General features: G+C 36.6%; 5 protein-coding genes and 4 pseudogenes across 6 annotated transcripts; all 9 read right to left on the reverse strand.

The window, feature by feature from the left end:
- Positions 171-1,572, reverse strand: LOC104761707 (annotated as a pseudogene).
- LOC109130511 lies at positions 2,812-4,107 on the reverse strand (annotated as a pseudogene).
- LOC109130647 lies at positions 5,097-6,499 on the reverse strand (annotated as a pseudogene).
- On the reverse strand, positions 12,862-16,916 carry LOC104761705 (probable ADP,ATP carrier protein At5g56450). 2 transcript variants are annotated; one of them, XM_019240561.1, is made up of 2 exons: positions 16,475-16,916; positions 12,862-14,021 (listed from the first exon to the last, which is right to left on the reverse strand). In XM_019240561.1, the coding sequence occupies exons 1-2, from the start codon at positions 16,578-16,580 to the stop codon at positions 13,147-13,149; spliced, it is 981 nt and encodes a 326-aa protein (XP_019096106.1). In that variant the 5' UTR covers positions 16,581-16,916; the 3' UTR covers positions 12,862-13,146. The 2 variants fall into 2 exon arrangements, with proteins under 2 accessions (XP_019096106.1, XP_010483121.1); XM_010484819.2 differs by having other exon boundaries at positions 12,862-13,198; positions 15,652-16,916.
- LOC104761704 (probable ADP,ATP carrier protein At5g56450) lies at positions 14,068-15,550 on the reverse strand. Its single transcript, XM_010484818.2, has one exon. It carries the CDS (start codon positions 15,213-15,215, stop codon positions 14,235-14,237), a length of 981 nt encoding a protein of 326 aa, XP_010483120.1. The 5' UTR covers positions 15,216-15,550; the 3' UTR covers positions 14,068-14,234.
- LOC104761703 lies at positions 17,541-19,354 on the reverse strand (annotated as a pseudogene).
- On the reverse strand, positions 20,589-21,347 carry LOC104763515 (putative FBD-associated F-box protein At3g50710). Its single transcript, XM_010486879.1, has one exon. The coding sequence runs from the start codon at positions 21,345-21,347 to the stop codon at positions 20,589-20,591; it is 759 nt and encodes a 252-aa protein (XP_010485181.1).
- LOC104763516 (putative FBD-associated F-box protein At3g50710) lies at positions 21,811-22,484 on the reverse strand. The gene is made up of 3 exons (XM_019240104.1): positions 22,431-22,484; positions 22,205-22,333; positions 21,811-22,104 (listed from the first exon to the last, which is right to left on the reverse strand). The coding sequence occupies exons 1-3, from the start codon at positions 22,482-22,484 to the stop codon at positions 21,811-21,813; spliced, it is 477 nt and encodes a 158-aa protein (XP_019095649.1).
- On the reverse strand, positions 22,211-23,484 carry LOC109130571 (putative FBD-associated F-box protein At3g50710). Its single transcript, XM_019240258.1, has 2 exons — positions 22,431-23,484; positions 22,211-22,333 (listed from the first exon to the last, which is right to left on the reverse strand). The coding sequence occupies exon 1, from the start codon at positions 23,322-23,324 to the stop codon at positions 22,533-22,535; it is 792 nt and encodes a 263-aa protein (XP_019095803.1). The 5' UTR covers positions 23,325-23,484; the 3' UTR covers positions 22,211-22,333; positions 22,431-22,532.

Consider the following 24,750-nt stretch of genomic DNA (forward strand, 5'->3'; position numbering starts at 1 on the left):
ACTTCTGACGCACGAAAAAAAAAAAAGAAAAAAAAAATCAGTGTTTTGCATATAAGAAGCCCTTCCCTTCAAAGTGACAAAGTGTATCAAAACAATATATATATAAATACACTAATGATGCTCTAAGAATAAGGAAAGCTAGTTCTGTATCTTTGAGAACCGGTGGAACTTCAGGTGAACGAAAGCCGACATTTGGTTGAACTCCTCTGTGTAGAAGACAGCTCTTGCAGCATCTTGAGTTTCTCTTCTGAATTGAGTGATTTTAAGGATCTTATAGCCATTGTCTTTAGCTGTCCAGAGTTCTCTAATAAATACATCACCATTTTTTTCTCTGCTTGTGTTCCTTTGTAATCAATCCAGGAAACAGTTTCAAGACTCGAAATCAAACATTGAGGAACAGAACTCGGCTGCTCCCATTGATTTTGTACATCAACAGAACTGTTGCAACATTCCTGGAAATTATGTGAAGCAAACAATTTTGCTTGTTTTAGTCCGAATCCGAGAACTCGGAGTTTAGGTGTATGGTTGAGTATAAGACGACACCAAACTAAAGAGCATGCACAAAGATTTAGAGACACTAGCTGATTGAAAACGCCCAACGGACATGAATCCTGCAGGTGGCATCATAAGTGTTTTAATGGGATTATTATGTAATCAGAACGAGAATATATATATATATATATAGCCAGAAAAGCACATATAGACTTTACCATTGGTGGTCGTAGACATAAGAAAAGCTGTTTGGTTGAGGTAAGACATCCCATAAACTTCTTATAAGAATCACCATGATAAAGCATTATTTCAGCCTTCACGAGGTCTGGCATTTTCACTAGTGAACCGAACCCACTACAGCGAGAGAAAATAAGTAACGACTTCAAAGAAGGAGCTTTGATCACAAGTTCAACATCATCGCCTCCAGGAACTTGAACGCCAACGTCTTTGACTATTAATCTCTGCAATGAAGGAACCGCGATTGTGAAACTTTTCACGTGGTCATTGTTGCCTCGAACCAATCTCAAATCTTCAAGTACAGGGCAACCAGATAAAGTTCTATGAACCGGATCACCGCTTGATAATTTCACAAGGAGAAGGAACAATTTCTTGAGTGACCGGAAACAAATTGTCAAAGGAACATTATTCACAGTGAAATCTGCTTCTAGGTTTAAAGTCACAAGAGTTTCACATGTATACAGACTCCTAGGAAACGGTACGGGATCTAAAACGGGACATATGGTCCCCGAACTATGAAAATATCGAGATATTTTAAGATCACGCACGCCACGAGATATTGCAATACGAATCCATGTTTCAATATCTATAGGAGGACAATTCCGACTAATTTTGAGATGCAGAGTTTCCAAGACTGGAGCTTCGTGGAATAACAAAAACTTGTCAACAAAACGCGAAGCTCTCCAATGCTCACAATCACCAGATGGATCATGATACTCAAGCTTAGGCACATGATTCCAAAGATAACGCCATCGCTTGGACAAAAGACTAGTCAACTTTTGTTGGAACGAATGACAATATCTTCAATATTACTTCATCTGACAACAGACTGATCCGATCCATTGTAAACGAACCCTTCAAACTCTACGAAGAAATTGAGAATCAAAGATAAAAGGTAACGACCCTAGCGTCGTCGCCTTTTTTTCGCGGAAGAGAAAGAAACCCTAATTGCTAATTAGAAAGAAAGAACAAAAAGAGTTATAAAGTGAAAAGGAAGTTTGACAAAAAAAAAAAGAGTTATAAAGTGAAAAGGAAAGGTAAGTAACGTTTAACACGACGGCGTTTTGCACTTGCACGGTTTTATATTATACCCAAATACTGATTATTTTTGTGTTTTGTTTTTGTAAAAAATGAATATTTATTGATTTTTCACAATATTTCTTTTTTTTTACATACACACAATCTTAATAAACATATTTACGATTTATTTGCACAGATTTCAGGTCTAATATAATTCAGAAATTTCATTCTTTTAGACAGTTTAGTTTTTATTAATCAATTTCATTTTGAATTTATGATTGAATAAATTTAATTGGTATGTTTTTACTAAATGACCCAAAATTAATAAAAAGTTTCATGTTTTTTTTTTGTAGAAAGTATGTAAGGTTTTAATTGTTGATATAGACATGCATTCCTTAGTTATTAGCCAATATGAAATATAAGTCAACCTTTCTCACTTCTATGTAAAAACTATATAACCAAATCAATCTCATAGTTATTATTAATTAGTGGAAGTTTGAGTTACAAAAATCAGCCATAAACAAAATTAGTTAATACAAAATTTAGAAGATAAAAATGAACATAAAATTGGAAGCCTGAAGCACAATGAAAAAAAAAAAAAAAGCACAATAGACTTTGAATGTTGATCCGCTGCTTTGTTTTATGATTTCCAAATCCATTGGAACTAAATTTCTCTAATCTTGGAGCCCCAAATCCGAATCCAATACCATTAAATTTGTCAATTCTTGGCAATCTCTTTCAAAGATAACCAGAGTCAGCAGCTGAGATTTCCTTTGATTAATAATCAAAGTTATCGAAATATAATATAAGGAAACATTATTTTTGTTTGTGTAAACTCTAAATATTGGGAAAAAAATATATTGTAAATCCCGAAAACAGAGTCTGATTTCTCATGAGTCATGACCATAATGACACCAATAACATGAGAAGAATAGAGAGTACGTGTAAATTGAGAAGTAATGAGAATTAGAGAAGTCAAAACTTGTTAAATATCAAAACAATATACAAACTACTAATGAGTAATGAGGCTCCAAGAATGAGAACGACTAGTTCGGTGAAATTTCAGGTGAATAAAAGCCGACATTTGCTAGTACTCTTGATCTGTATAGACGACAGCTCTTGCAGCATCTTGACTCTCTCAGTATCATTGGTCAATATCAAGGATCTAATAGTCATTGTTTTCAGCTGTCGTGAGTTCTCTAGCAAATACATCACCACTTTTTTCTCTACTTGTGTTCCTTTGTAATCAATCCACTCGACAGTTTCAAGACACGAAATCAAGCATTGAGGAACAGAACCCGGCTGCTCCAACTGAGTTTGGACATATACGGAACCGCTGTAACATATCTGGATAGGATCTTGGTATTGATAATGTCTTACTTGTTTCAGTTTGAAAACTACTAAAACACGGAGTTTAGGTGCATGTCTCAGTATAAGACGATACCAATCTAAAGAGCATGTACACCAGCTGATTGAAGATGCCTATTGGACATGAATCCTGCAAGCGGCATCATAAGTGAATAGAACTATTTTTGTAATCACAAAGTGAAAAAATTATCACAATAGTACATTGGTGGAGATAAGCCATCCCTCAAACTTCTTATAATCACCAAGTGGAAGCTTGATATCGGCCTTCACGAGGTAAGGCATTTTCACAAAGGAATAGCACCAACAACACTCCGTAGCAATCGTTAACGACTTTAGAGAAGGAGCATTGGTAACAAAACCAACATTATCTCCCGGAACATGAGAACCACAGTCGTCTATGACTGTTAATCTCCGCAATGAAGGAACTGCGATTGTGAAACTTTTCAAGGACAGGGCAACCAGAAAACAGTCTACCAACCATCTCATCGCTTGAGAATTTCACAAGATAAAGGGTCAAAACCTTGAGTGACCGGAAACAAATTGTCAAAGGAACATAATCCACAATGAACTCTGCTGTTAGGTTTAAATTCACAATGGTTTCACATGTATACATACTCCTTGGCAACTGTATGCACTCTGAACCAGGTCTATATCGGAAATAAAAAGATTGCGCCGCATACCACGAGAAATTGCAAGACTTATCCATGTTTGAACATGTGTAGAACGGCAATTCCTACCAAGTATGAGCCATATAGTTTCTAGGACAGGGGCCTTGTGTAGTAGCAAAAACTTGTCAACAAAAAGTGAAGGTCTCCAGAACTCAGTGTTTGGATCTCTATAATTTGGTTCCCAATAAGTAAGCTTGGGGACATGTTTCCAAATTGAACACCAACGTTTTGACAATAGGCTTGTGGCCACGGCATCTTTAGTTGTAACGACAGACAGTATCTTCAAGAGCAAGTCATCTGACAACATATTTATCCAATCCATTGCAACCGAGCCCTTAAAAACCCTCAAAAGTTTCAGTTATGTGTCTCTGTTAATTTTATTGAAAATAGTAAGAAAAAAAAATAGGTTAAAGCATCTTTCTCAAGCCAGTAGCAATTTCACAAACCCTAGCAAATTTAATTATAACAGCATACGAAGAAACTTATAGAGGGAAAGAGAGGTTTGACCTGATAGCTTCGTCGCCTAGAAAGTGAAACCCTAAATCGTCTCTACGAAGAAAAATATATTTCCTTTTGTTTCGTTAAAAACAAAAAACAAAAAGCAAATATTTTTTTTTGTTTTTTTTTTTTTGGTTATAAAATGTAAAGATTTAATGTTTTGAAAATCAGTTGCAACCTAAAGCTAGTTAATATAGGAAACGCAGATCCGAGGAACGTTACGAGACAACTCGATTTCGCACAGTATGGTCGATGGAGTGGTTGGTAGCTACCGAGATAGTATTGAAAATCCTTAAATTAAAGGGGTGTGTAGTGTAGACTGTAACTTGCAAGAGGAGCTTCAAAAAAATGGACTTAATTATGAATTTATGAGATCCGAGGTCTCCTTGGGGTTGAAAAGTCCAAGAAATAACAGCAGCAGGCTTGCCAGGAGGTTTTTTCCTAATCTTTGAAGCAGCAGTTTGGTTGGTGCAAGACGCTTCTAGTAATTGGTCGCCTCTATGTACACATAGAACCTGAGGAGAAGGAGTACGCAGTTGTAGGCAAGTTCATCTAAGAGCAAAGTTTGTAAAGAATATTTTAGCTTGGGTAAAACTCTAAATATATTTAAGAAAACTATTCATCGTAAAAACAGAGTTTGGTTTCTCAAGATCATAATTAATGACACCAATAACATGGGAAGAAAAGACAGTACGTGTCTTGAGAAGTAACGAGAACCACACAAGTCAAAACTTGTAAAAACTTTCAAAACAATATACTAACTACAAGGATGAAAACGACGATATCAATATATCTCTCAGAACCGGCAAAACTTCAGGTGAAGGAAAGCCTGCATTTGCTAGAACTCCTCGGCGTAGATGACACCTCTTTAAGCATCTTGAATTTCTCACTATCACTGGTCGATTTTAAGGATCTTATAGCCATTGTCTTTAGCTGTGGAGAGTTCTCTAATAAATATATCACCACTTTTTTCTCTGCTTGTGTTCCTTTGTAAGCAGTCCACTCAACAGTTTCAAGAGTCGAAATCAAACAGTTAGGAACAGAACTCGGCTGCTCCCATTGAGTTTGAACATCTACTGAACTTCCGCAACATCTCTGGATAGGAGAACATTCTCGATTCCACCGTACTTCTATTAGCGCGAATCTGAGAACTCGGAGTTTAGGTGTATGGTTGAGTATAAGACGAAACCAATCTAAAGAGCATGTACAAAGATTTAGAGACACTAGCTGATTGAAGATTCCCATTGGACATGAATCCTGCAAGTGACATCATAACTATTAATTATGTAATCACAAAGAGAATATGTTAATCAACAAAAGCATATAGATATTAGTATATTACCATCGGTGGTTTTAAACATAAAGAAAGGTGGTTAGCTGATATAAGCCACCCCTTAAAGTTCTTAGATTCACCATGTCTAAGCTTGATCTGAGCCTTCACGAGGTAAGGCATTTTCACTAATGAATAGCACCAACTAAACTGGTTATTAATCGTTAATGACTTTAAAGAAGGAGCTTTGATAACAAAACCAACATCATCTCCCGGAACATGAGAACCATAGTTCAAGTCTATGATGGCTAATCTCCGCAATGAAGGAACTGCTATTTTGAAAGTTTTCACGTTTTCATTGCTGCCTCGAACCAGTTTCAGATCTTCAAGGACAGGGCAACCGGAAAGAAAGTTATCAACGATTTCATCGCTTGAGAATTTCACACGATACAGGAACAAAGTCTTGAGTGACCGGAAACAAATTGTCAGAGGAACATAATCCACAATGAACTCTGCTTGTAGGTTTAAAGTCACAAGGGTTTAAGACTCCTAGGCAACCGTATGAGGTCTATATCGGAAAACATAAAGATTCTGCACACGACGAGAAATCGCAAGACTTATCCACGTTTGAACATGTGTAGAACGGCAATTCCGACCAAGTATGAGTTTCATAGTTTCTAGGACAGGAGCCTTGTGTAATAGCAAAAACTTGTCAATAAAAAGTGAAGGTCTCCAGAACTCAGTATTTGGACCTCTGTAATTTGGATCCTGGTAATTAAGCTTTGGGACATGTTTCCAAAGTGAACACCAACGTTTTGACAAAAGGCTAGTGGTCACGGCATCTTTACTTGTAACCAAAGACAGTATCTTCAAGAGCAAATCATCAGACAACAGACTTATCCTATCCATTGCAACTCAAAAGTTCCAGTACGTGTCTCTGTTGATTTTGTTGCCCATGCTGGAAAACAGTAAGAAAAAAAAAGGGTTAGATCATCTTGCTTTCTCAAGCCAGTAGCAATCTCGCAAAACCCTAGCATACGGAGAGAGTTGAAAGTGAAAGAGAAAGGTTTGACCTAATTAGCTTCGTCGCCCCCCCCCCCCACCCAAAATTGAAACCCTCAATTCTAATTCTAATTAATACGATGAAATTTATTTTTAAAAAAAAATCAAATCGAAAGGTTAACTACGGGGCTTACCACAAAAGTTTACAGAACAGCACGAGATAAACCTGGTGCAAAGAATCACAGAACCATAGTCTTTTGTGATTCTACAGACCAAAGTTCTTTACTTAAGCCACGTTTTGCAATACCCAATCTGATGATTTAAGATGTAAACATAAGAAGTCGATATAGATTGCCGAATCCGACAAATTATTTAACTCAAAGAGTATCACCGCTTGAAAGCTGAATAAGAAGAATCAGGGAATAAGAGTAAAAGAATTTATTCTCTAAAGCGTGTTATTGAATTTTAATTTATAAAGAATTTTGAAGACTTCAATAAAATTAGAAAAATTGTCATATCATATCATATTTATAAAATAAATCAAAATTAAAATAAAAAGACAAAACAAGTTAAGGAAACCAATTTTGTAGATTTTTTATTAAGAAACTTATGTTGGTTTAGGTTTATAAAATAAGAAAAATACTTAGAGTTTAGATTTTACAATTAAACTAAATCATATGTCGGTTTGGGTTTACAAAATGTGGTTAGGGTTTAGTTTTTATAATTAAACAAAATTAAATTATATGTCGGTTTGGGTTTACAAAAGAGTGGTTAGCGTTTAGGGTTATATTTTACAATTAAATGAAATTATATGTCGGTTTGGGTTTACAAAAGAGTGGTTAGAGTTTAGGATTTAGATTTTACAATTAAACGTAATTATATGTCGGTTTGGGTTTACAAAGAGTGGTTAAGGTTTAGATTTTAAAATTAAGCAAAATTATATGTCGGTTTGGGTTAATAAAATAGTGGGTAGGGTTTAGATTTTATAATTAAAAAAATTATATTTTAAATTGGGTTTATAAAAAGAATGATTTGGGTTTAGATGTTATAATTTAAAACTATAATATAATGTTTAGAATTAATAAATTTTAAAATTAATTGATATACAGAATTTGTTTCATTAACCAATAATTTGTTTTCTTAACTAAGGGGGAGTGAATAAAAAGTATTCACCCCTAGGGGTGAACCCAATAATTGTCCATAAAATTATAAAAAAAAAGGAATAAGTGAAAGATTTTTAAGGATTGTTTGAGAGTATTTATAGTTTTGTTGATTAGTTTTCTAAAATCTTGTAAAATACTTCAAACAATCTGTGTATTTTTGTGATACTTTCCATGACCTTATTTTGTGAAAAAAATGTATAAAATTATGAACTAATAACAGAATAATTGAATTCATTAACAATCCAAGATTCTTTTATTTTATTTGAATAACACAAATTTTTAATGATTTTATAAAATTCTTAATCCAATAACCCAAATTTGTTAAGATTTTAAATACTTTATACAAATCACAAACTAATAACAGTAAACTTTAGCAGACTTTAACAAAATCTTGATCTAATAACAACAAATTTTATATAACAAATTTTTAAAATTCATTTCAAATTTCTAACCAATAACCCCCCTAAAGCATAGAATAGAGATATATTCATATTTGAGTTAGACTATTAAGTTTCTTCATTTGGCCCATTTATATATGTTATTTTCTAGGGTGATTTGCATATACACCTTCTTGAAACAAAGTACTTTTTGGAGTTTTTTACACTATTCACGTCAATTTTTGACAATTTTGCCCTTAAACTGATAACAAGATGATAATTAAAAAATACCAGTATTATAAACCGTCCGATCCTAAAAACTTAGATCTAATGGTTTAGATTTATTCTAGCAAATATTAAATATTAAAAAAAAACCCAAAAGTTTTCCCCCGAGGGTTTCTTCTCTCTCGTCCCTTGGTTTTCTCTCTCTGGCGAAATCAAAGTGTGTTTTTTTATTGTAAATAGATCATGTAGCTTTTTAGATCTGGCCAAAATTCTTTAGATTTGGACAACTTTTTTTTCGAAAACCTTAAGCTGATTCAGGTATCTATATAGAACCCAAAAACGAATCCAGCGATCTCGTTCGCTCTGATTCTCGTCAAAGTTGAATTCAGCATCAAAAATATTTGATTTGGAGAAATCTGTAAGAACAAAGATATTGTTGGTGGTGGTTCGAGAGTTTTTCGTCATCGCCTATATTGGTTCGAGAGTTGGCTATCCGTCAAAAACTTTTGTGGATAGTTACTTTTGGATAGTTAATTTGATTATTAGATTGAGAATCTGAGGAATTTCATTTCTTTATATCCATAACATCAAATCCATATGTTCAATAAAAATTTTCCAAGATAAATTCTTCATTTAGATATCAATCCTATCCACTAAATTCTGACCACATGGTCAACATGTCGACATGTGTTTGTTTCTCAGCTACAAGCAGTCCAAGCAACCTAAGAGATTTTTTTCTCAGCAGCTATACAATAATAATTTCTTAATATGAGAATATGACAATTGACAACGGTTTGAAAACAATAAAGAGCTTCATTTTCTCACAAAATGGTTCATAAACCAGAAGAAACAACATTGATTTATTTGAAACATTGGATATCAATCATGTGGATGAGTAGCTATGAATACTTTCTAACTTAAACTCTAACCATGTGGTATCCAATGTTTCAAATTATGAGAATGAACAAGAGAAGAGATTAAGTTGTTTCTTGGGGTTAATAACCACATGGTCAGAGTTTAATGGATGTGCTAATGGAAAAGGTCTCTCTAGGAGGAAACGACAACGACAACAACTCACTCGAACAACTGCCGATGAAATCTTGTTCATTCTTATAATTTCTAACTATAGACTATTTAAGCACATCCATTAGAATCTGACCATGTGGTCATTAACCCAAAGAAACAACATAATCTCATTCTCTTGTTGTAGCAACTCTAACAAGAAACTCCTCATGACTCTCTGTTCTCCATCAGCCAACCTCTCAACCATCACAAGCTCACTCTTCGCAACAATGAAAACAAACACAGCAGAGCTCCCAAGAATCTTCCTCTACGTCTTAACTCCTTGGATATTAACTCTCGAAACAATGTCGTACCCTTTACCCATGAACTCTTGAATCTGCTTCTTAGGTATCCCTTTGTAATCTCAACAAGTGCCCTAAACCCTAAACCCTAAATCCTAAACCCTAAACCCTAAACCCTAAAAAGAATTAATATTTACCGTCAATCTGCTGTGATGACAAAATGAAGACTTTGACGAACTTGTCGAAGCTTGTTGATGGATGCGTCTTTGCCAACTACGCTTGCTTCACTTATAACAATGATAAGATGGTTTGGTGGAGGAGCTATTGGATCGTTGCTGAAGCAAGAACCCAGATGGAATTTGAATGAGAGAAGCAATTCGGGTTTAGTGGCTGTTGGAATAAAAGGGAGTTAGGTGAATCTGACATTGTTAAGGAGGAAGAGAGCAGACGACGGAGAGATTGAGGATAGTAAGATAGTAACTTGAAGATGGGTTTGGTTGAAATTGGCAAGATTGTGGAACGGAAGATAGAAGATGAGAGTTTAAGAAACATTTGGGGATTAAAGGGTTTGTGAGAGAATTGGTCGTTGATTTGGTAATTCTTTTATCTTATTGAAATAAAAAAAAAATTATTATATGAGGTAGTGAGAATTGAGAACAGAGAATTTTGTGAGAAGATGATAGCGAGAAAAAAAGAAAAAAGGTGAGGTTGGATAAAGTAGAAGAGAAAAGGGACAAAGGAAAAGAAAAAAAAAATCGAGATTGGTAACATAGAAGGAGAGGGGTAATATGTAATTTTATAGGACAAAAGTATACCTATAACAAAAAGTGGGTGTGTGTGTGTGAATATTTTGGGTGAAAGTAGTGTGAGTGCAATATTCTCTATTTTCTAACCCCATTAAGGTTTTTGTAGACAAAAACTTTTGGTAAAGGCCACACACAAAAGCTGAGTGTCTTGCCTTACAAGGAAACAAATATCACATGCAGCCTTAATGAGAACCTGAGGACAAGTAGTCCAAAGTTGCAGCCAAGGTTTACGGCCATAAGAAGATATCTGCTCCGCTCCGTTCGATTAAGATTAGAGTTGACAACACAAGCCTAAATCCATCTCTCTTTTTTGTCTGTCGCTGTTAAATATGTTTGGTGCCAGACTCTTGTAGAAAACTCGCAGTCAATAGAAGAGATGGTGATGTGATTCTGTACTCGAAGAACAGTGAGTGCAAAATAATGGAACCATAAACCCCCTCAAAGTCTTCTATCTCTGGTTGGTAGCCTCTCTGTGCCTGAGAAGAAGGAGTCCGCAGTTGTAGGCAAGTTCACCTAAGAGCAAAGTCTGATTATATAGTGAAACAATATTTCTGTTTGGGTATATAACTCTAAATATTAAGAAAAAAAACTATCCATCGTAAATCTAAAAAGAAAAACAGAGTATGGTTGGTTTCTCATGGTCATAATGACATTAATAACTTGAGAAGAAAACACCAATAACTTGAGAAGAAAAGACAGTACGTGTACCGAGAATCACACAAGTCAAAACTTGTAAATTTTTCAAAAACTAGTAAAGATGCTCCAAGAATGAAACCGAAAACGACTATTTGAATTACCATGCTTCAGATGAACGAAAGCCGACATTTGCTATAACTCTTCGGCGTAGACGATAGCTCTTGCAGCATATTGAGCTTCTCGCTATCATTGGTCGATTTCAAGGGTATAATACGCATTTTCTTTAGCTGTCCAGAGTTCTCTAGCAAATACATCACCACTTTTTTCTCTGCTTGTGTTCCTTTGTAATCAATCCACTCAACAGTTTCAAGACTCGAAATCAAACAGTCAGGAACGGAACTCAGCTGCTCCCATTGAGTTTGGAGTTGGACATCTGAGGAACTCCTGCAACACCTCGGAAGAGGATTTCTTCTTGCATGTTTCATTTCGAATCTGAGAACTCGGAGTTTAGGTGCATGTCTCAGTATAAGACGAAACCAATCTAAAGAGCTATGTACAAATATTTAGTGACACTAGCTGATTGAAGACGCCTGAATTATTCAAAACAACTTTTTAAAACAATCACATAAATTATATTTTATATAAAAATTACAATATAAATAAAAAGAATTTTAATTTGTGCTATAGCACAGGTCTTAATATAGTATTAGTTAAACCGATCGCAACACTTTATATTTTCTTTTATAATTATATACAGTATATTGAGTCAAAGATGTTATTTGTGATTTTGTTACGAAAGCTTCATTATAACATCTGAAAAATGAACGAAATGGTGACTGAAATAACCTAAACTGGTTGTTGTAATGCATTATTAGTTTAGTTTCCTCATGAGTGATATAATCATGCATTATATATTATTATATTTTTTTTGTTTAATAATTTATAATCATCACTAAAAAAATCCCCCAAAATTTACTAGAGCCTAAAGTTAGTTACTCTGTTTCAGCCAACAAACTCTAGGTCAATTTCACACTCTTTGACCTGATCAAGTACTTTCAATTCAACCTCCTCCTTTACTTTTTCTCCCCAACCAAACCAATAGATAGAGAAGTAACATAGAACTAAAAACCACTGTTCTGAAAGAATCGATCTGCCAAAATATTTCGATACTGCATAAATTGAGTAAATCTTGAAGTGATTCGTTTCAAATACTCGGAAGATATTTGCCAAAGTAGAGAAAATATATAATCTTTTTGGCCTTATTGGTAGAGTATTTAACTTGGTGCCAACTGATTCATCATCGCCGATGAATAAATCATGAAGCTTGATTTCTTCTGTTCAGCATTCGTTTAAGGCATGTCTTTTACATATACAAACACCTATCATCCCAACTTAAAAAAATGAAACAGAGAGATCACAAAGAAAATGAGGAAGAGAGAGTCCAAGAGGAAAACACATTCAGTAAGGCAACTTCCAAGCGCTTCAGCACAGCAAAACATTTCAAGCAGTGTCACTAAGAGACCTCATAAACTTATTGGCTTATTGCATCAAAAACAAAGGAGATCCTACTACTGTTTTAATGATGCATCCTTTGAATATCAGAAAGATTGTTAAGAGTTGTCTTGCTAGTTTCTGACTCGCAAGAACAGCAGAAAGGTTGCAGCAACCACGTATATGGAGAAACCATCGTACAATGTCTTGGACAGACCCACTTCCAAAGAACAAGAGTAGATCAAAGTTCGAACCTTTGTAATCTTATCAATAATGAAAACTCAAATTGATGACAAATTATATCAAAAACGAATGCAATACTTGGGATTAGACCAATCTATGTCTTTTATTTACAAAATAGTTTCCTTCTTTTTCTTTCCTCAATACACACAAAAGTCTATAACAAGAAGAAAAGAATCAAGATGCATAACGTTCCAGCCAAATCCTCAAAAAACGAATATTATCACCTAAAGCTTTCTCTCTACATATGTCTCCTTGTTAAGGTGTAGTAACAAAATGAATAATCATTCTTCTTCTGTCCCTAATTTGGATTGACAAGGCTTACCGCTCAGCTTGTTAATCTTAGTCCTTAGATCCCTCCCCAATTCAAGAACTTCTTCACTTCATCATAAAAAACCAAGATAGCAGCCGAACCTGTGCTTCTAAACATATTAGAGAGTGCTCCACGGTAAAAAGAAGCCAACCCCTCACTCCTATATATCTTCTTCCAACAATCCAATGTGTTACGGTACATCGGATGCTCCATCCCGGATTGCATCATTATCCTTCTACGAACTGTATCCAACGGGTAAGAAGCCAATCCAGCAGATGTAGTCACAGCTTGAGCCAAACCCCATCTCTTCCACAATGCCAACTCTGGTTTTGTATCCTCTGAGAAAATCTCCTTAACCGTATCAAACCCTCCAAAGTATAAGCCACGGTGAATAATCACACCGTGAAGAGACGCAGGTAAGCCTCTATAGATTCCTCTAACCCCATCTTTCTTGTGAATCGTCGACAAGAAATGATGGATTCCTCTGAACTGACGAGCTTCAGGCTTCCCAATGTCAGCAGCTAAACGAGTGTGTGCGATATCAAGAGGGTAAACAACAATCAAAGCAGTACAACCAGCTGCAGAACCAGCCATGAAATTAGCTAATGCACCAGAGAAGATATGATTCTCTTGAGAGCTACTGTTTCTAAGAATGCTTCTATATAGATCCTTTAGAGAGAAATTGAGAGCAACTGAAGGGTAATAACGAAGCACACTGCTACCATTGCCTCTCCACAAAGATAAAACACCTTCTTCTCTGACCGTACGGAAGATAAAATCGAACATTCCTTTGAACCTTCTCTTCCCTGCGTCTCCAACGATTGCGATGTTGCTCTCTTGTGTTTGTAACAAAAGCTTCGCTCTTTCGATTGGAGCCACGATCGTGTGAACAACGCCTCCCATTACAGCACCAGCAAGCNACACACAAAAGTCTATAACAAGAAGAAAAGAATCAAGATGCATAACGTTCCAGCCAAATCCTCAAAAAACGAATATTATCACCTAAAGCTTTCTCTCTACATATGTCTCCTTGTTAAGGTGTAGTAACAAAATGAATAATCATTCTTCTTCTGTCCCTAATTTGGATTGACAAGGCTTACCGCTCAGCTTGTTAATCTTAGTCCTTAGATCCCTCCCCAATTCAAGAACTTCTTCACTTCATCATAAAAAACCAAGATAGCAGCCGAACCTGTGCTTCTAAACATATTAGAGAGTGCTCCACGGTAAAAAGAAGCCAACCCCTCACTCCTATATATCTTCTTCCAACAATCCAATGTGTTACGGTACATCGGATGCTCCATCCCGGATTGCATCATTATCCTTCTACGAACTGTATCCAACGGGTAAGAAGCCAATCCAGCAGATGTAGTCACAGCTTGAGCCAAACCCCATCTCTTCCACAATGCCAACTCTGGTTTTGTATCCTCTGAGAAAATCTCCTTAACCGTATCAAACCCTCCAAAGTATAAGCCACGGTGAATAATCACACCGTGAAGAGACGCAGGTAAGCCTCTATAGATTCCTCTAACCCCATCTTTCTTGTGAATCGTCGACAAGAAATGATGGATTCCTCTGAACTGACGAGCTTCAGGCTTCCCAATGTCAGCAGCTAAACGAGTGTGTGCGATATCAAGAGGGTAAACAACAATCAAAGCAGTACAACCAGCTGCAGAACCAGCCATGAAATTAGCTAATGCACCAGAGAAGATATGATTCTCTTGAGAGCTACTGTTTCTAAGAATGCTTCTATATAGATCCTTTAGAGAGAAATTGAGAGCAACTGAAGGGTAATAACGAAGCACACTGCTACCATTGCCTCTCCACAAAGATAAAACACCTTCTTCTCTGACCGTACGGAAGATAAAATCGAACATTCCTTTGAACCTTCTCTTCCCTGCGTCTCCAACGATTGCGATGTTGCTCTCTTGTGTTTGTAACAAAAGCTTCGCTCTTTCGATTGGAGCCACGATCGTGTGAACAACGCCTCCCATTACAGCACCAGCAAGCAAATCTTTTTGGAAATGTTTGAGAGTTTGAGGAAGCGATAATGGTGGTTGATTCCTTCGATTTCTTGATGGATCCTCGGCTTCTCTTGAAATGCGCATCTTCAAAAAATGCAGTCAACAAGACACAAAAGTCTCGATCTTTGAACGAAAGAAACCAAATTTGAAAATGGGTTCGATTCGAAATCCTCAATCCGGCATTATATTGGGAACGAAACGATTACTCATAAGCAACACAACTCGTGGATTCTAAAGAAACAGGGGAAATCAAGAAAACCCTAGAAATTCTCATAAAGAGAAAAACCAAAACCTCACGCGACGATTTAGAATCACAAAGAAAAAAGAAAGACAGGGATATCTTTGTACTCGATTGATGGAGATGGTTTGGTACCTTGCGTGGATTCGAACTCAAGCCACAACGAGATAAAAGGTGTAAGCTTTCAAGAGATGCTGCGAAAGATAGAAGAACTTTAGACTTAGGATTCTGATACATCAAATATTGGGCTTGGNCTTCTTCACTTCATCATAAAAAACCAAGATAGCAGCCGAACCTGTGCTTCTAAACATATTAGAGAGTGCTCCACGGTAAAAAGAAGCCAACCCCTCACTCCTATATATCTTCTTCCAACAATCCAATGTGTTACGGTACATCGGATGCTCCATCCCGGATTGCATCATTATCCTTCTACGAACTGTATCCAACGGGTAAGAAGCCAATCCAGCAGATGTAGTCACAGCTTGAGCCAAACCCCATCTCTTCCACAATGCCAACTCTGGTTTTGTATCCTCTGAGAAAATCTCCTTAACCGTATCAAACCCTCCAAAGTATAAGCCACGGTGAATAATCACACCGTGAAGAGACGCAGGTAAGCCTCTATAGATTCCTCTAACCCCATCTTTCTTGTGAATCGTCGACAAGAAATGATGGATTCCTCTGAACTGACGAGCTTCAGGCTTCCCAATGTCAGCAGCTAAACGAGTGTGTGCGATATCAAGAGGGTAAACAACAATCAAAGCAGTACAACCAGCTGCAGAACCAGCCATGAAATTAGCTAATGCACCAGAGAAGATATGATTCTCTTGAGAGCTACTGTTTCTAAGAATGCTTCTATATAGATCCTTTAGAGAGAAATTGAGAGCAACTGAAGGGTAATAACGAAGCACACTGCTACCATTGCCTCTCCACAAAGATAAAACACCTTCTTCTCTGACCGTACGGAAGATAAAATCGAACATTCCTTTGAACCTTCTCTTCCCTGCGTCTCCAACGATTGCGATGTTGCTCTCTTGTGTTTGTAACAAAAGCTTCGCTCTTTCGATTGGAGCCACGATCGTGTGAACAACGCCTCCCATTACAGCACCAGCAAGCAAATCTTTTTGGAAATGTTTGAGAGTTTGAGGAAGCGATAATGGTGGTTGATTCCTTCGATTTCTTGATGGATCCTCGGCTTCTCTTGAAATGCGCATCTTCAAAAAATGCAGTCAACAAGACACAAAAGTCTCGATCTTTGAACGAAAGAAACCAAATTTGAAAATGGGTTCGATTCGAAATCCTCAATCCGGCATTATATTGGGAACGAAACGATTACTCATAAGCAACACAACTCGTGGATTCTAAAGAAACAGGGGAAATCAAGAAAACCCTAGAAATTCTCATAAAGAGAAAAACCAAAACCTCACGCGACGATTTAGAATCACAAAGAAAAAAGAAAGACAGGGATATCTTTGTACTCGATTGATGGAGATGGTTTGGTACCTTGCGTGGATTCGAACTCAAGCCACAACGAGATAAAAGGTGTAAGCTTTCAAGAGATGCTGCGAAAGATAGAAGAACTTTAGACTTAGGATTCTGATACATCAAATATTGGGCTTGGGCTTGACGTTTACAGCCCATTATATAATATCTAATTTCATCAAAATTGCAAGCCTTGAAATAATCAGCAGAAAATAAATTTGTCATCACTCTGTTACAGTTTCCATGATCAAAGTAATGAGACCTTAGAAGTTAGAAGTACGACTTAAGAAAAACAAAAAAAAATAAGTGAACAGAGAACTGCAGATTTACCGTATTGAGCTTGAGAACTTGTAGTTTAGGAGAACTTTGGAGTATCAAAGTAAGTAGTTCCCACCATTTTGGGCAACATCGATCCATATAGCTCCAGGTGGACGAGCTGATAGAAGTCAATATTATGCTGAAGATGCATAGAGAATGTCAGAACCATAAACACATGAGGTAGTAGTGCAAATGACAAATATTTGAATCACACAACAAAAGAAAAGAAAGACAGAGATGGTTTGGTTCCTTGCGTGAATTCGAACTCAAGCCACAACTAGATAAAAGGGAGATGAAAAAAAGGCGTAAGCTTTCAAGAGATGCTGCGAGTGCGAAACATAGAACAGAGACGGGAGAAGTTTGATAATAACTAATTTAATCAACAGTTCCTTTCTTTTGAGAATAAAACCAGTAGAGGGGGAATTCATACACTGACTAATATGTAGTTTTCTCTCTATTAAACATACCACATCTTAATAGCTTGAACAGACTACTAAATCTTTTTTTTTTATCCAGAAGAAGCTGACATGAGCTTGAAGCCCTAGGCAGAGAAATCAACTCCTTGCGTTTCTGAGTTGGAATTTTCTCCCAAGAAAAGATGGCGGCAGTCTTTAACATTCTTGCGTTCTTGAGGATGTACGCCACCACTTTCTTCTCTTCCCGTCTTCCATTGTAATTTTCCCACTCAAAATTATTAAGATGGCTCAGCAAACACTCAGGAACAGAACTCGGTTGTCCCCAGTGACCTTCAATGGACTTCGTTTTACTACCAAAGCGCTCCTTACACTAATACAAATTATAGTATATTAGACCATGAAACTAGAACTTAAGACACTAAAACAAGTTAAGAAACATATGTATCAGGAGGGGAGGGTATATGTACTATATTCAGTTTGAGAACTTGCAGTTTAGGAGAACTTTCAAGCATCCAAGTAAGTAGATCCCACCACTTTGGGCTGCATCCACATAGCTCTAGGTGAACAAGCTGATAGAATTCAATACGATGCTGAAGCTGCATAGAGAAAGACAGAAACATACACACATTAGTAATAGCGCAATGAAAAAAATATTCACATCACAGAAAATATGTTGTGTTTTTGTTTACCATTGAACCATGTAAACATAAAGAGAGGTGCTTGACTGATGTAAGAGATCTCATCAGCTTTTCAGGACTTTGGCAAACAAGCTTCACATTCGCCTCAACCACCTCAGGCATATTCTCACTCGAACACAAATGACCAAAGTCATAGATATCTACATAGTTCAAGTACTTCAAAGACGGGACATTAATCACAAAACTATCGTTGGAAAAGACTCGTGGTATTTCTAGAAAAAAGCATCCTTCTTCTCTATACACATCAATTATAGATAATATCTCTAAGGAAGGCATTATAACAGAGAAGGATTTGAAAGACCAATGTTCACTTTTGTCCACAACCAACTCCTAGAGAACAGGACAACCCGCTAAAAGATTGCGGTGGGATTCTTCGTCTATGTACTGCACACTTTCAGAGACGAAAGCGTAACCTCAAGATCCCAAGGAACATCCAGAATAATCGTTTTATAGAGTTTCAAAACCACAAGGTTCTCAAACGTATACAGCCACAATGGCAATATGAATGACTTATCATCAGCGAGGAGAAAACGGTAAATCTCAAGTTCACGCACTTGGCGAGCAATGGCCATTCTGATCCATGTTGCCATATCATCAGTACTTGACAAAGTACCAAGATAGAACTTCAAAGTCTCGAGACGCGGAGACTTCTGCAATACCATAAACCTGTCGACATGTTGTCGAAACCTCTTAAAACTAGCTACTATCATAAACTTCATCGCGGTGGAACCCATCGTCAAAATCAAGTTTATGAACCATTGTCCAAAGAAACTTCCAACGTTTCGACAAAAACATCGTTTCAACAACATCTTTGGTAGGGAGTTCTGACAAAATCTTCAAGAGCAAATCATCCGAGAGATTACTAATCCTGTCCATTTCTAAAACCCTAATCAAAACCTTACAGATTCAATCGAAGATGTATCTGATTACAATACCAAAACAGCAACAAGAACACCAAAGCTATTACGGGATTCAAAGTCTGGCCTCTGGATTCTGTAGATTGTAGAAGAACAACAGAGAGAGAGAGAGAGAGAGAGAGAGAGAGAGAGAGAGAGAGAGGTAAAGGTGTAAGCTTTCAAGAGAGGCTGGGAAACATAGAAGAACTGAGACTGAGAATTCTAATACATCAAATATTGGGCTTGTACTTGGTGGGCTCAACGTTTATAGCCCAAAAATATAATAACTAATTTAATCAAAATTGAAAGAGAGAGAAAAAAATCAGTAAAAATATATATTCGCCGCAAAATTTATATTTATTCATAAAATAAAAACTTGGAAGAGAATAAGCATAATCGAAAAATTTTAAATCATTATTTACAATGATGAGGTTGGAAAAAAATACTCACTTCGTTAGACGTAAAAAAGAGAAGAAAATTTATTTTTAAAAACATATGTTTAGATGTTCAGAACTCAAACAAGACACAGATCTTGATACTAGTAAGTAGTCATCACTTTGTTACATTTTCCTTAGATCGTCTTCTTGAAAACAAAATATGATAGCAAATAAGATAAGATTATCCAACGTCTCTAGAATTCCAGACCATATCCTAATAGTTGAACTTGAACCCCTATGCAGAGACACCAACTCCTTCCTTATTGCCTTTTTCTTCCATTCAAGACACATATAAGAGACAGATGCAGTCTTTAAATGTCTAGCGTTCTTAAGAATATACGCCACCAGTTTCTTATCTTCCTCTCTTCCATTGTAGTGCTTCCACTCGAAAGTATTGAGATGGTTCAACAAGCATTCAGGAACAGAGAACTCGGTTGTCCCCAACAACCCTCAATAGGCTTGTATACCCTACTCAACCAGTGTTTCTTACACTAATAAAATACAAATAAAAGTTGAACTTAAGATAAAGAAAAAAAAAAAAAAAAAAAAAAAAAAGAAAAAAAAAAGACAAGTGCATAAAGAAACTGAATGCAAGTTGCGGTAAATGTACCTTGTTGAGCTTGAGAACTTGTAATTTTCGAGAAATTTCAAGCATCCAAGTAAATAGTTCCCACCACTTAGAAGCATGTAGACATAGCTCCAGATGAACAAGCTGATGATACACAATATGGTCCTCACGCTGCATTGAGAATCTCGGGAAAAAAAAAACCACATGAGTAATGTAATGACACAGAATTAGAATCATAAAAACAAACAAAGAAACAGTTTCTTATTACCACTGAAGCGGATATGGATAAACACAAAGAGAGTCGCTTTACAGGTACAATAGATTCCATTAACACCTCAGGACATTCTCCAACAACATTAACATTTGCCTCAGCCATTTCAATCATATACGGGCAATACACGACAACTTTACCAGATACATATATGTACAATGTTCAAGTACTTCAAATATGGAGCATCTATCACAAGTTTTGAATCACAATCGTCATCCGACGTATCGAGGATAGATAATCTCTCCAAGGAAGGAACTTGAACACAGACACATGACAGAGAGCTGTTTTCACTTTTATCCATAACCAACTCTTCTAGCACAGGACAACCTGACAAAAGCCTACAGTGACATGCATAGGTTTTGTACTTTACACAAAGAAGGTGTAACGATTTCAGAGACGGAAGACGAACATCTTTAGTGATAACATCCAAAAGAATGGTATTAGTGAGTTTCAAGACCTCGAGCTTCGCATACACATAGAGACTCCTCGGCAGTACGATCGATTCATGATACTCGTAATAATCAACAGAATGAGAAATTTCAAGTTCAAGTTGACGCACACGGCGAACTATTCCAATTCTCATCCAATGTGCCATATCTTCAGAGTTGCACCAGGGACCAACTTTGAACTTCAAAGTATCTATAACAGGAGCCTTATGCAACACCATAACCCTATCAACAAACTGAAGAAATCTTTCGTAACTGGAAGGGATGCCATTAACAGAATCCTCATTGATGCAACGCTCGAAATTGTCATCAAAATCAAGTTTATGAATCATCTCCCAAAGAAACTTCCATCGTTTTGACAAAACCGTGGTGGCGAATACATCTTTGGTAGGAAGTAGTGAACAAATCTTCAAGAGCAAATCATCCGATAGCGTACTGATGATGTCCATACTGAGGGCCTTATTTAAACCCTTTAAACTCCAAAATATTTCAGATTCAACAAGAATACCAAAGGTCACTTAGGGTTTCAAAGCATGTAACATAGAAATACCGATGGATGATACCCTAAAAAGCTCAAAATTGAAATAAATGAAGAGAGTGAGAAAAGAAGAAACCTGGAAACAGAATCAAAGGATCTATACATGAGGTTGCTTCTGTTACTCGAATGAGCCATGATTTGGAACTTGGAAGTTGGAAAGATACTGAAGAGTGAGAGTGATATATCATGTATGAATATATTTGGGCTCAACGGATGGGCCAAATATTTAGTAGTATGTGATATATATAGTCCAATTAAATAAATAATTCAGTAAATAATCTCATTCATAATACGAGAGAGGTTGGAAAGAAAATAAAAACACTTATTTGTGTAAGTTGAGTTCAACTACTTCACTCTTGGAACACAATCTCTTCTCAAACCAAAATAAGTTTACATGAACTTGAAGCTCTAGGAAGAGAAACCAACTCTTTGAGTTTCCTAGTTGCCTTTTCCTTCGATTCAAATTCCAAAGCAGAGAAAGTCGCAGTCTTCAAACACCTTGCGTTCCTAAGGATGTACGTCATCAGTTTCTTCTCTTCCTCTCTTCCATTGTAGTACTTCCACACGAAAGTGTTGAGATGGAACAACAAGCATTCAGGAACAGAACTCGGTTGTACCCAACGATCTTCAATATTAGGCTCTATGGAACAAAACCAGCGTTCCTTACACTAACATAATATAAAATTATATAGTGTATTAGACCTTCTATATAGAGCTTAAGACAATGAAAAAGTGAGAAAATATACCAACAGGTTGACGTAAATGTACCTTGTTGAGCTTGAGAACTTGTAATTTAGGAGAACTTTTGAGCATCCAATTAAGTAAATTCCACCATTTTGGGCCACCTCCACATAGCTCTAGGTGAACAAGCTGACAAAAGTCAATACGATGCTGAAGCTGCATAAAAAAGAAGTTGGAAACATAAGCACATGGGTAATAGTTGAATGCAAACTATTCAAATCACAAAAACAGAACATGGTTTGTTTCTCCTTACCATTGACCCGTATAAACATAAAGAGAGGCGCTTGACTGATGTGAGAGATCTCATTAGCTTCTCAGGACGTTCGCAAACAAGCTTTACATTAGCCTCAACCAACTAAGTCATATTCTCACTCGAACACGAATGACCATAGTCATATGTATCTTCATAGTTCAAGTACTTCAAAGACGGAACATTAATCACAATTTTTCTGTTTAAAACGTTTGTGTACTCAACAGAGTCTTGTTCGTGATGCTTTTTCAGGATAGATAATCTTTGTAAGGTAGGCATAATGACATGTAAAGATGGTACAGGGTGGAGTTTACGTATGTCAAGAACCAACTCTTCAAGAACGGGACAACCCGCTAAAAGCCTGTCAAGATAAGTTTTGTATACGTGCTGCACCCTCAAGAGATGTAATGATTTCAGAGACGAAAGACAAACCTGATCCTTCTGATCAACAAACAAAAGTATCGATCCACAAAGTTTCAAAGCCACAAGCTTTTCGAATGTATACAAACACATTGGCACTATGATTGACATGAAACGGACTTCAAGACACCGGTTAACTTCAAGTTTGCGCACACGGCGAGCAATTGCAAATCTAATCCATGTTGACATGTCATCAGTGTTGGGCAAGCAACATCCAAGGTTGAACTTCGAAGTTTCAAGAACCGGAGACTTATGCGATACCAAAAACCTGTCAATATATTCTTGAAATTTCCTGTAAGGAACAGCATTCTTGCCGATGTATTCCTTTACACTATCATCAAAATCAAGCTTTGTAACCATCGTCCAAAGAAGCTTCCAACGCTTCGACAAAAGCATCGTTGCGACTACATCTTTGGTAGGAAGTTCTGACAAAATCTTCAAGAGCAAATCATCCGACAAATTACTAATCCTATCCATAATACTAAACACTAATCAAAAACCCCTGTTCAACTCGAATACCTTTCAGATATAGTTGAAGATGTATCTTATTACACACCCAAAACAGCAAACAAGAACACCACAACGAACCCTAACAAGTTCAAATCGTTACGAACGAGGAGAAGAGAGAGAAGCCAAAAAAAACCTAGACGATGAAGAATAATCAAAAGAATACTTCGCCATGAGGTTGTTAATTAATTTATGTATCTCCGTGCTTTGGACCACCTTGAGAGAGATCAAACGGGTTTTGGTTTCAAACGTATACGGCCCAATTTTTAGTACCGTGCTTTGGACCACCTTGGTATTGATTAATATCTATTTAATTATTTTTAGTATATGCTCGAAATTACAATTTTTTAGTATAGGCTCAAAATTACAACCCTAGTTTGGGGGTTAGAAATGTTCTTTCCTTCCGAACTGATTTATGTATGGAGGAGCTTATCACCGTTAGGAGTTCCGAATTGAATGGGAGTGTTTGAATGCTAAAAATGTATATTACTGCTTTTCGTGAAAAAATACCAATTGAAGTGGAGGGTTTCTTCAAACAACAAGGAGCTGGGTCAACTATTCAATCAAATAATATTGAGCATGTTTCCCATCTCTTCTCGAGAAACAAGTGGGCTATTTCTTTGCAAAATTGTGCTCAATTTCATATGTGGCAATTCCACCAAGATCTCTTCGTTAGTTGGGGGAAGAATCCGCACGAATCGGATTTTTTTAGGAAAATATCGAGAGAGAATTGGATTTGGTTAGACAATGTGTGGTTGGTAAACAAGGATAGATTTTTTAGCAAGGTACGAAACGTATCGTCAAATATTCAATATGATTCTACAAGATCTAGTTTCGTTCAAGTAACGGATTCTAGCCAATTGAACGGATCTTCTGATCAATTCATAGATCCTTTCGATTCCATTAGTAATGAGGATTCGGAATATCACACATTGATCAATCAAAGAGAGATTCAACAACTAAAAGAAAGATCGATTCTTTTGGATCCTTCCTTTATTCAAACGGAAGGAAGAGAGATAGAATCAGACCGATTCCCTAAATACCTTTCTGGCTATTCCTCAATGCCCCGGCTATTCACGGAACGTGAGAAGCGGATGAATAATCATCTGCTTCCGGAAGAAAGCGAAGAATTTCTTGGGAATCCTACAAGAGCCATTCGTTCTTTTTTCTCTGACAGATGGTCAGAACTTCATCTGGGTTCGAATCCTACTGAGAGGTCCACTAGGGATCAGAAATTGTTGAAGAAAGAACAAGATGTTTCTTTTGTCCCTTCCAGGCGATCGGAAAATAAAGAAATAGTTAATATATTCAAGATAATTACGTATTTACAAAATACCGTCTCAATTCATCCTATTTCATCAGATCTGGGATGTGATATGGTTCCGAAGGATGAACT

Source organism: Camelina sativa, chromosome 18, assembly GCF_000633955.1.
Source record: "Camelina sativa cultivar DH55 chromosome 18, Cs, whole genome shotgun sequence".
NCBI classification, from domain to species: domain Eukaryota; kingdom Viridiplantae; phylum Streptophyta; class Magnoliopsida; order Brassicales; family Brassicaceae; genus Camelina; species Camelina sativa.

Coding starts and splice junctions, on each gene's coding strand:
- LOC104763516 (XM_019240104.1), bottom strand. CDS start 22,484: ATGAGATCTCTCACATCAGTCAAGCGCCTCTCTTTATGTTTATACGGG. Junction 22,334..22,430: donor TATGTTTATACGGGTCAATG/GTAAGGAGAAAC, acceptor TTTTTTATGCAG/CTTCAGCATCGTATTGACTT. Junction 22,105..22,204: donor AAGTTCTCAAGCTCAACAAG/GTACATTTACGT, acceptor ATATTATGTTAG/TGTAAGGAACGCTGGTTTTG.
- LOC104763515 (XM_010486879.1), bottom strand. CDS start 21,347: ATGGACATCATCAGTACGCTATCGGATGATTTGCTCTTGAAGATTTGT.
- LOC109130571 (XM_019240258.1), bottom strand. CDS start 23,324: ATGGATAGGATTAGTAATTTGTCGGATGATTTGCTCTTGAAGATTTTG.
- LOC104761704 (XM_010484818.2), bottom strand. CDS start 15,215: ATGCGCATTTCAAGAGAAGCCGAGGATCCATCAAGAAATCGAAGGAAT.
- LOC104761705 (XM_019240561.1), bottom strand. CDS start 16,580: ATGCGCATTTCAAGAGAAGCCGAGGATCCATCAAGAAATCGAAGGAAT.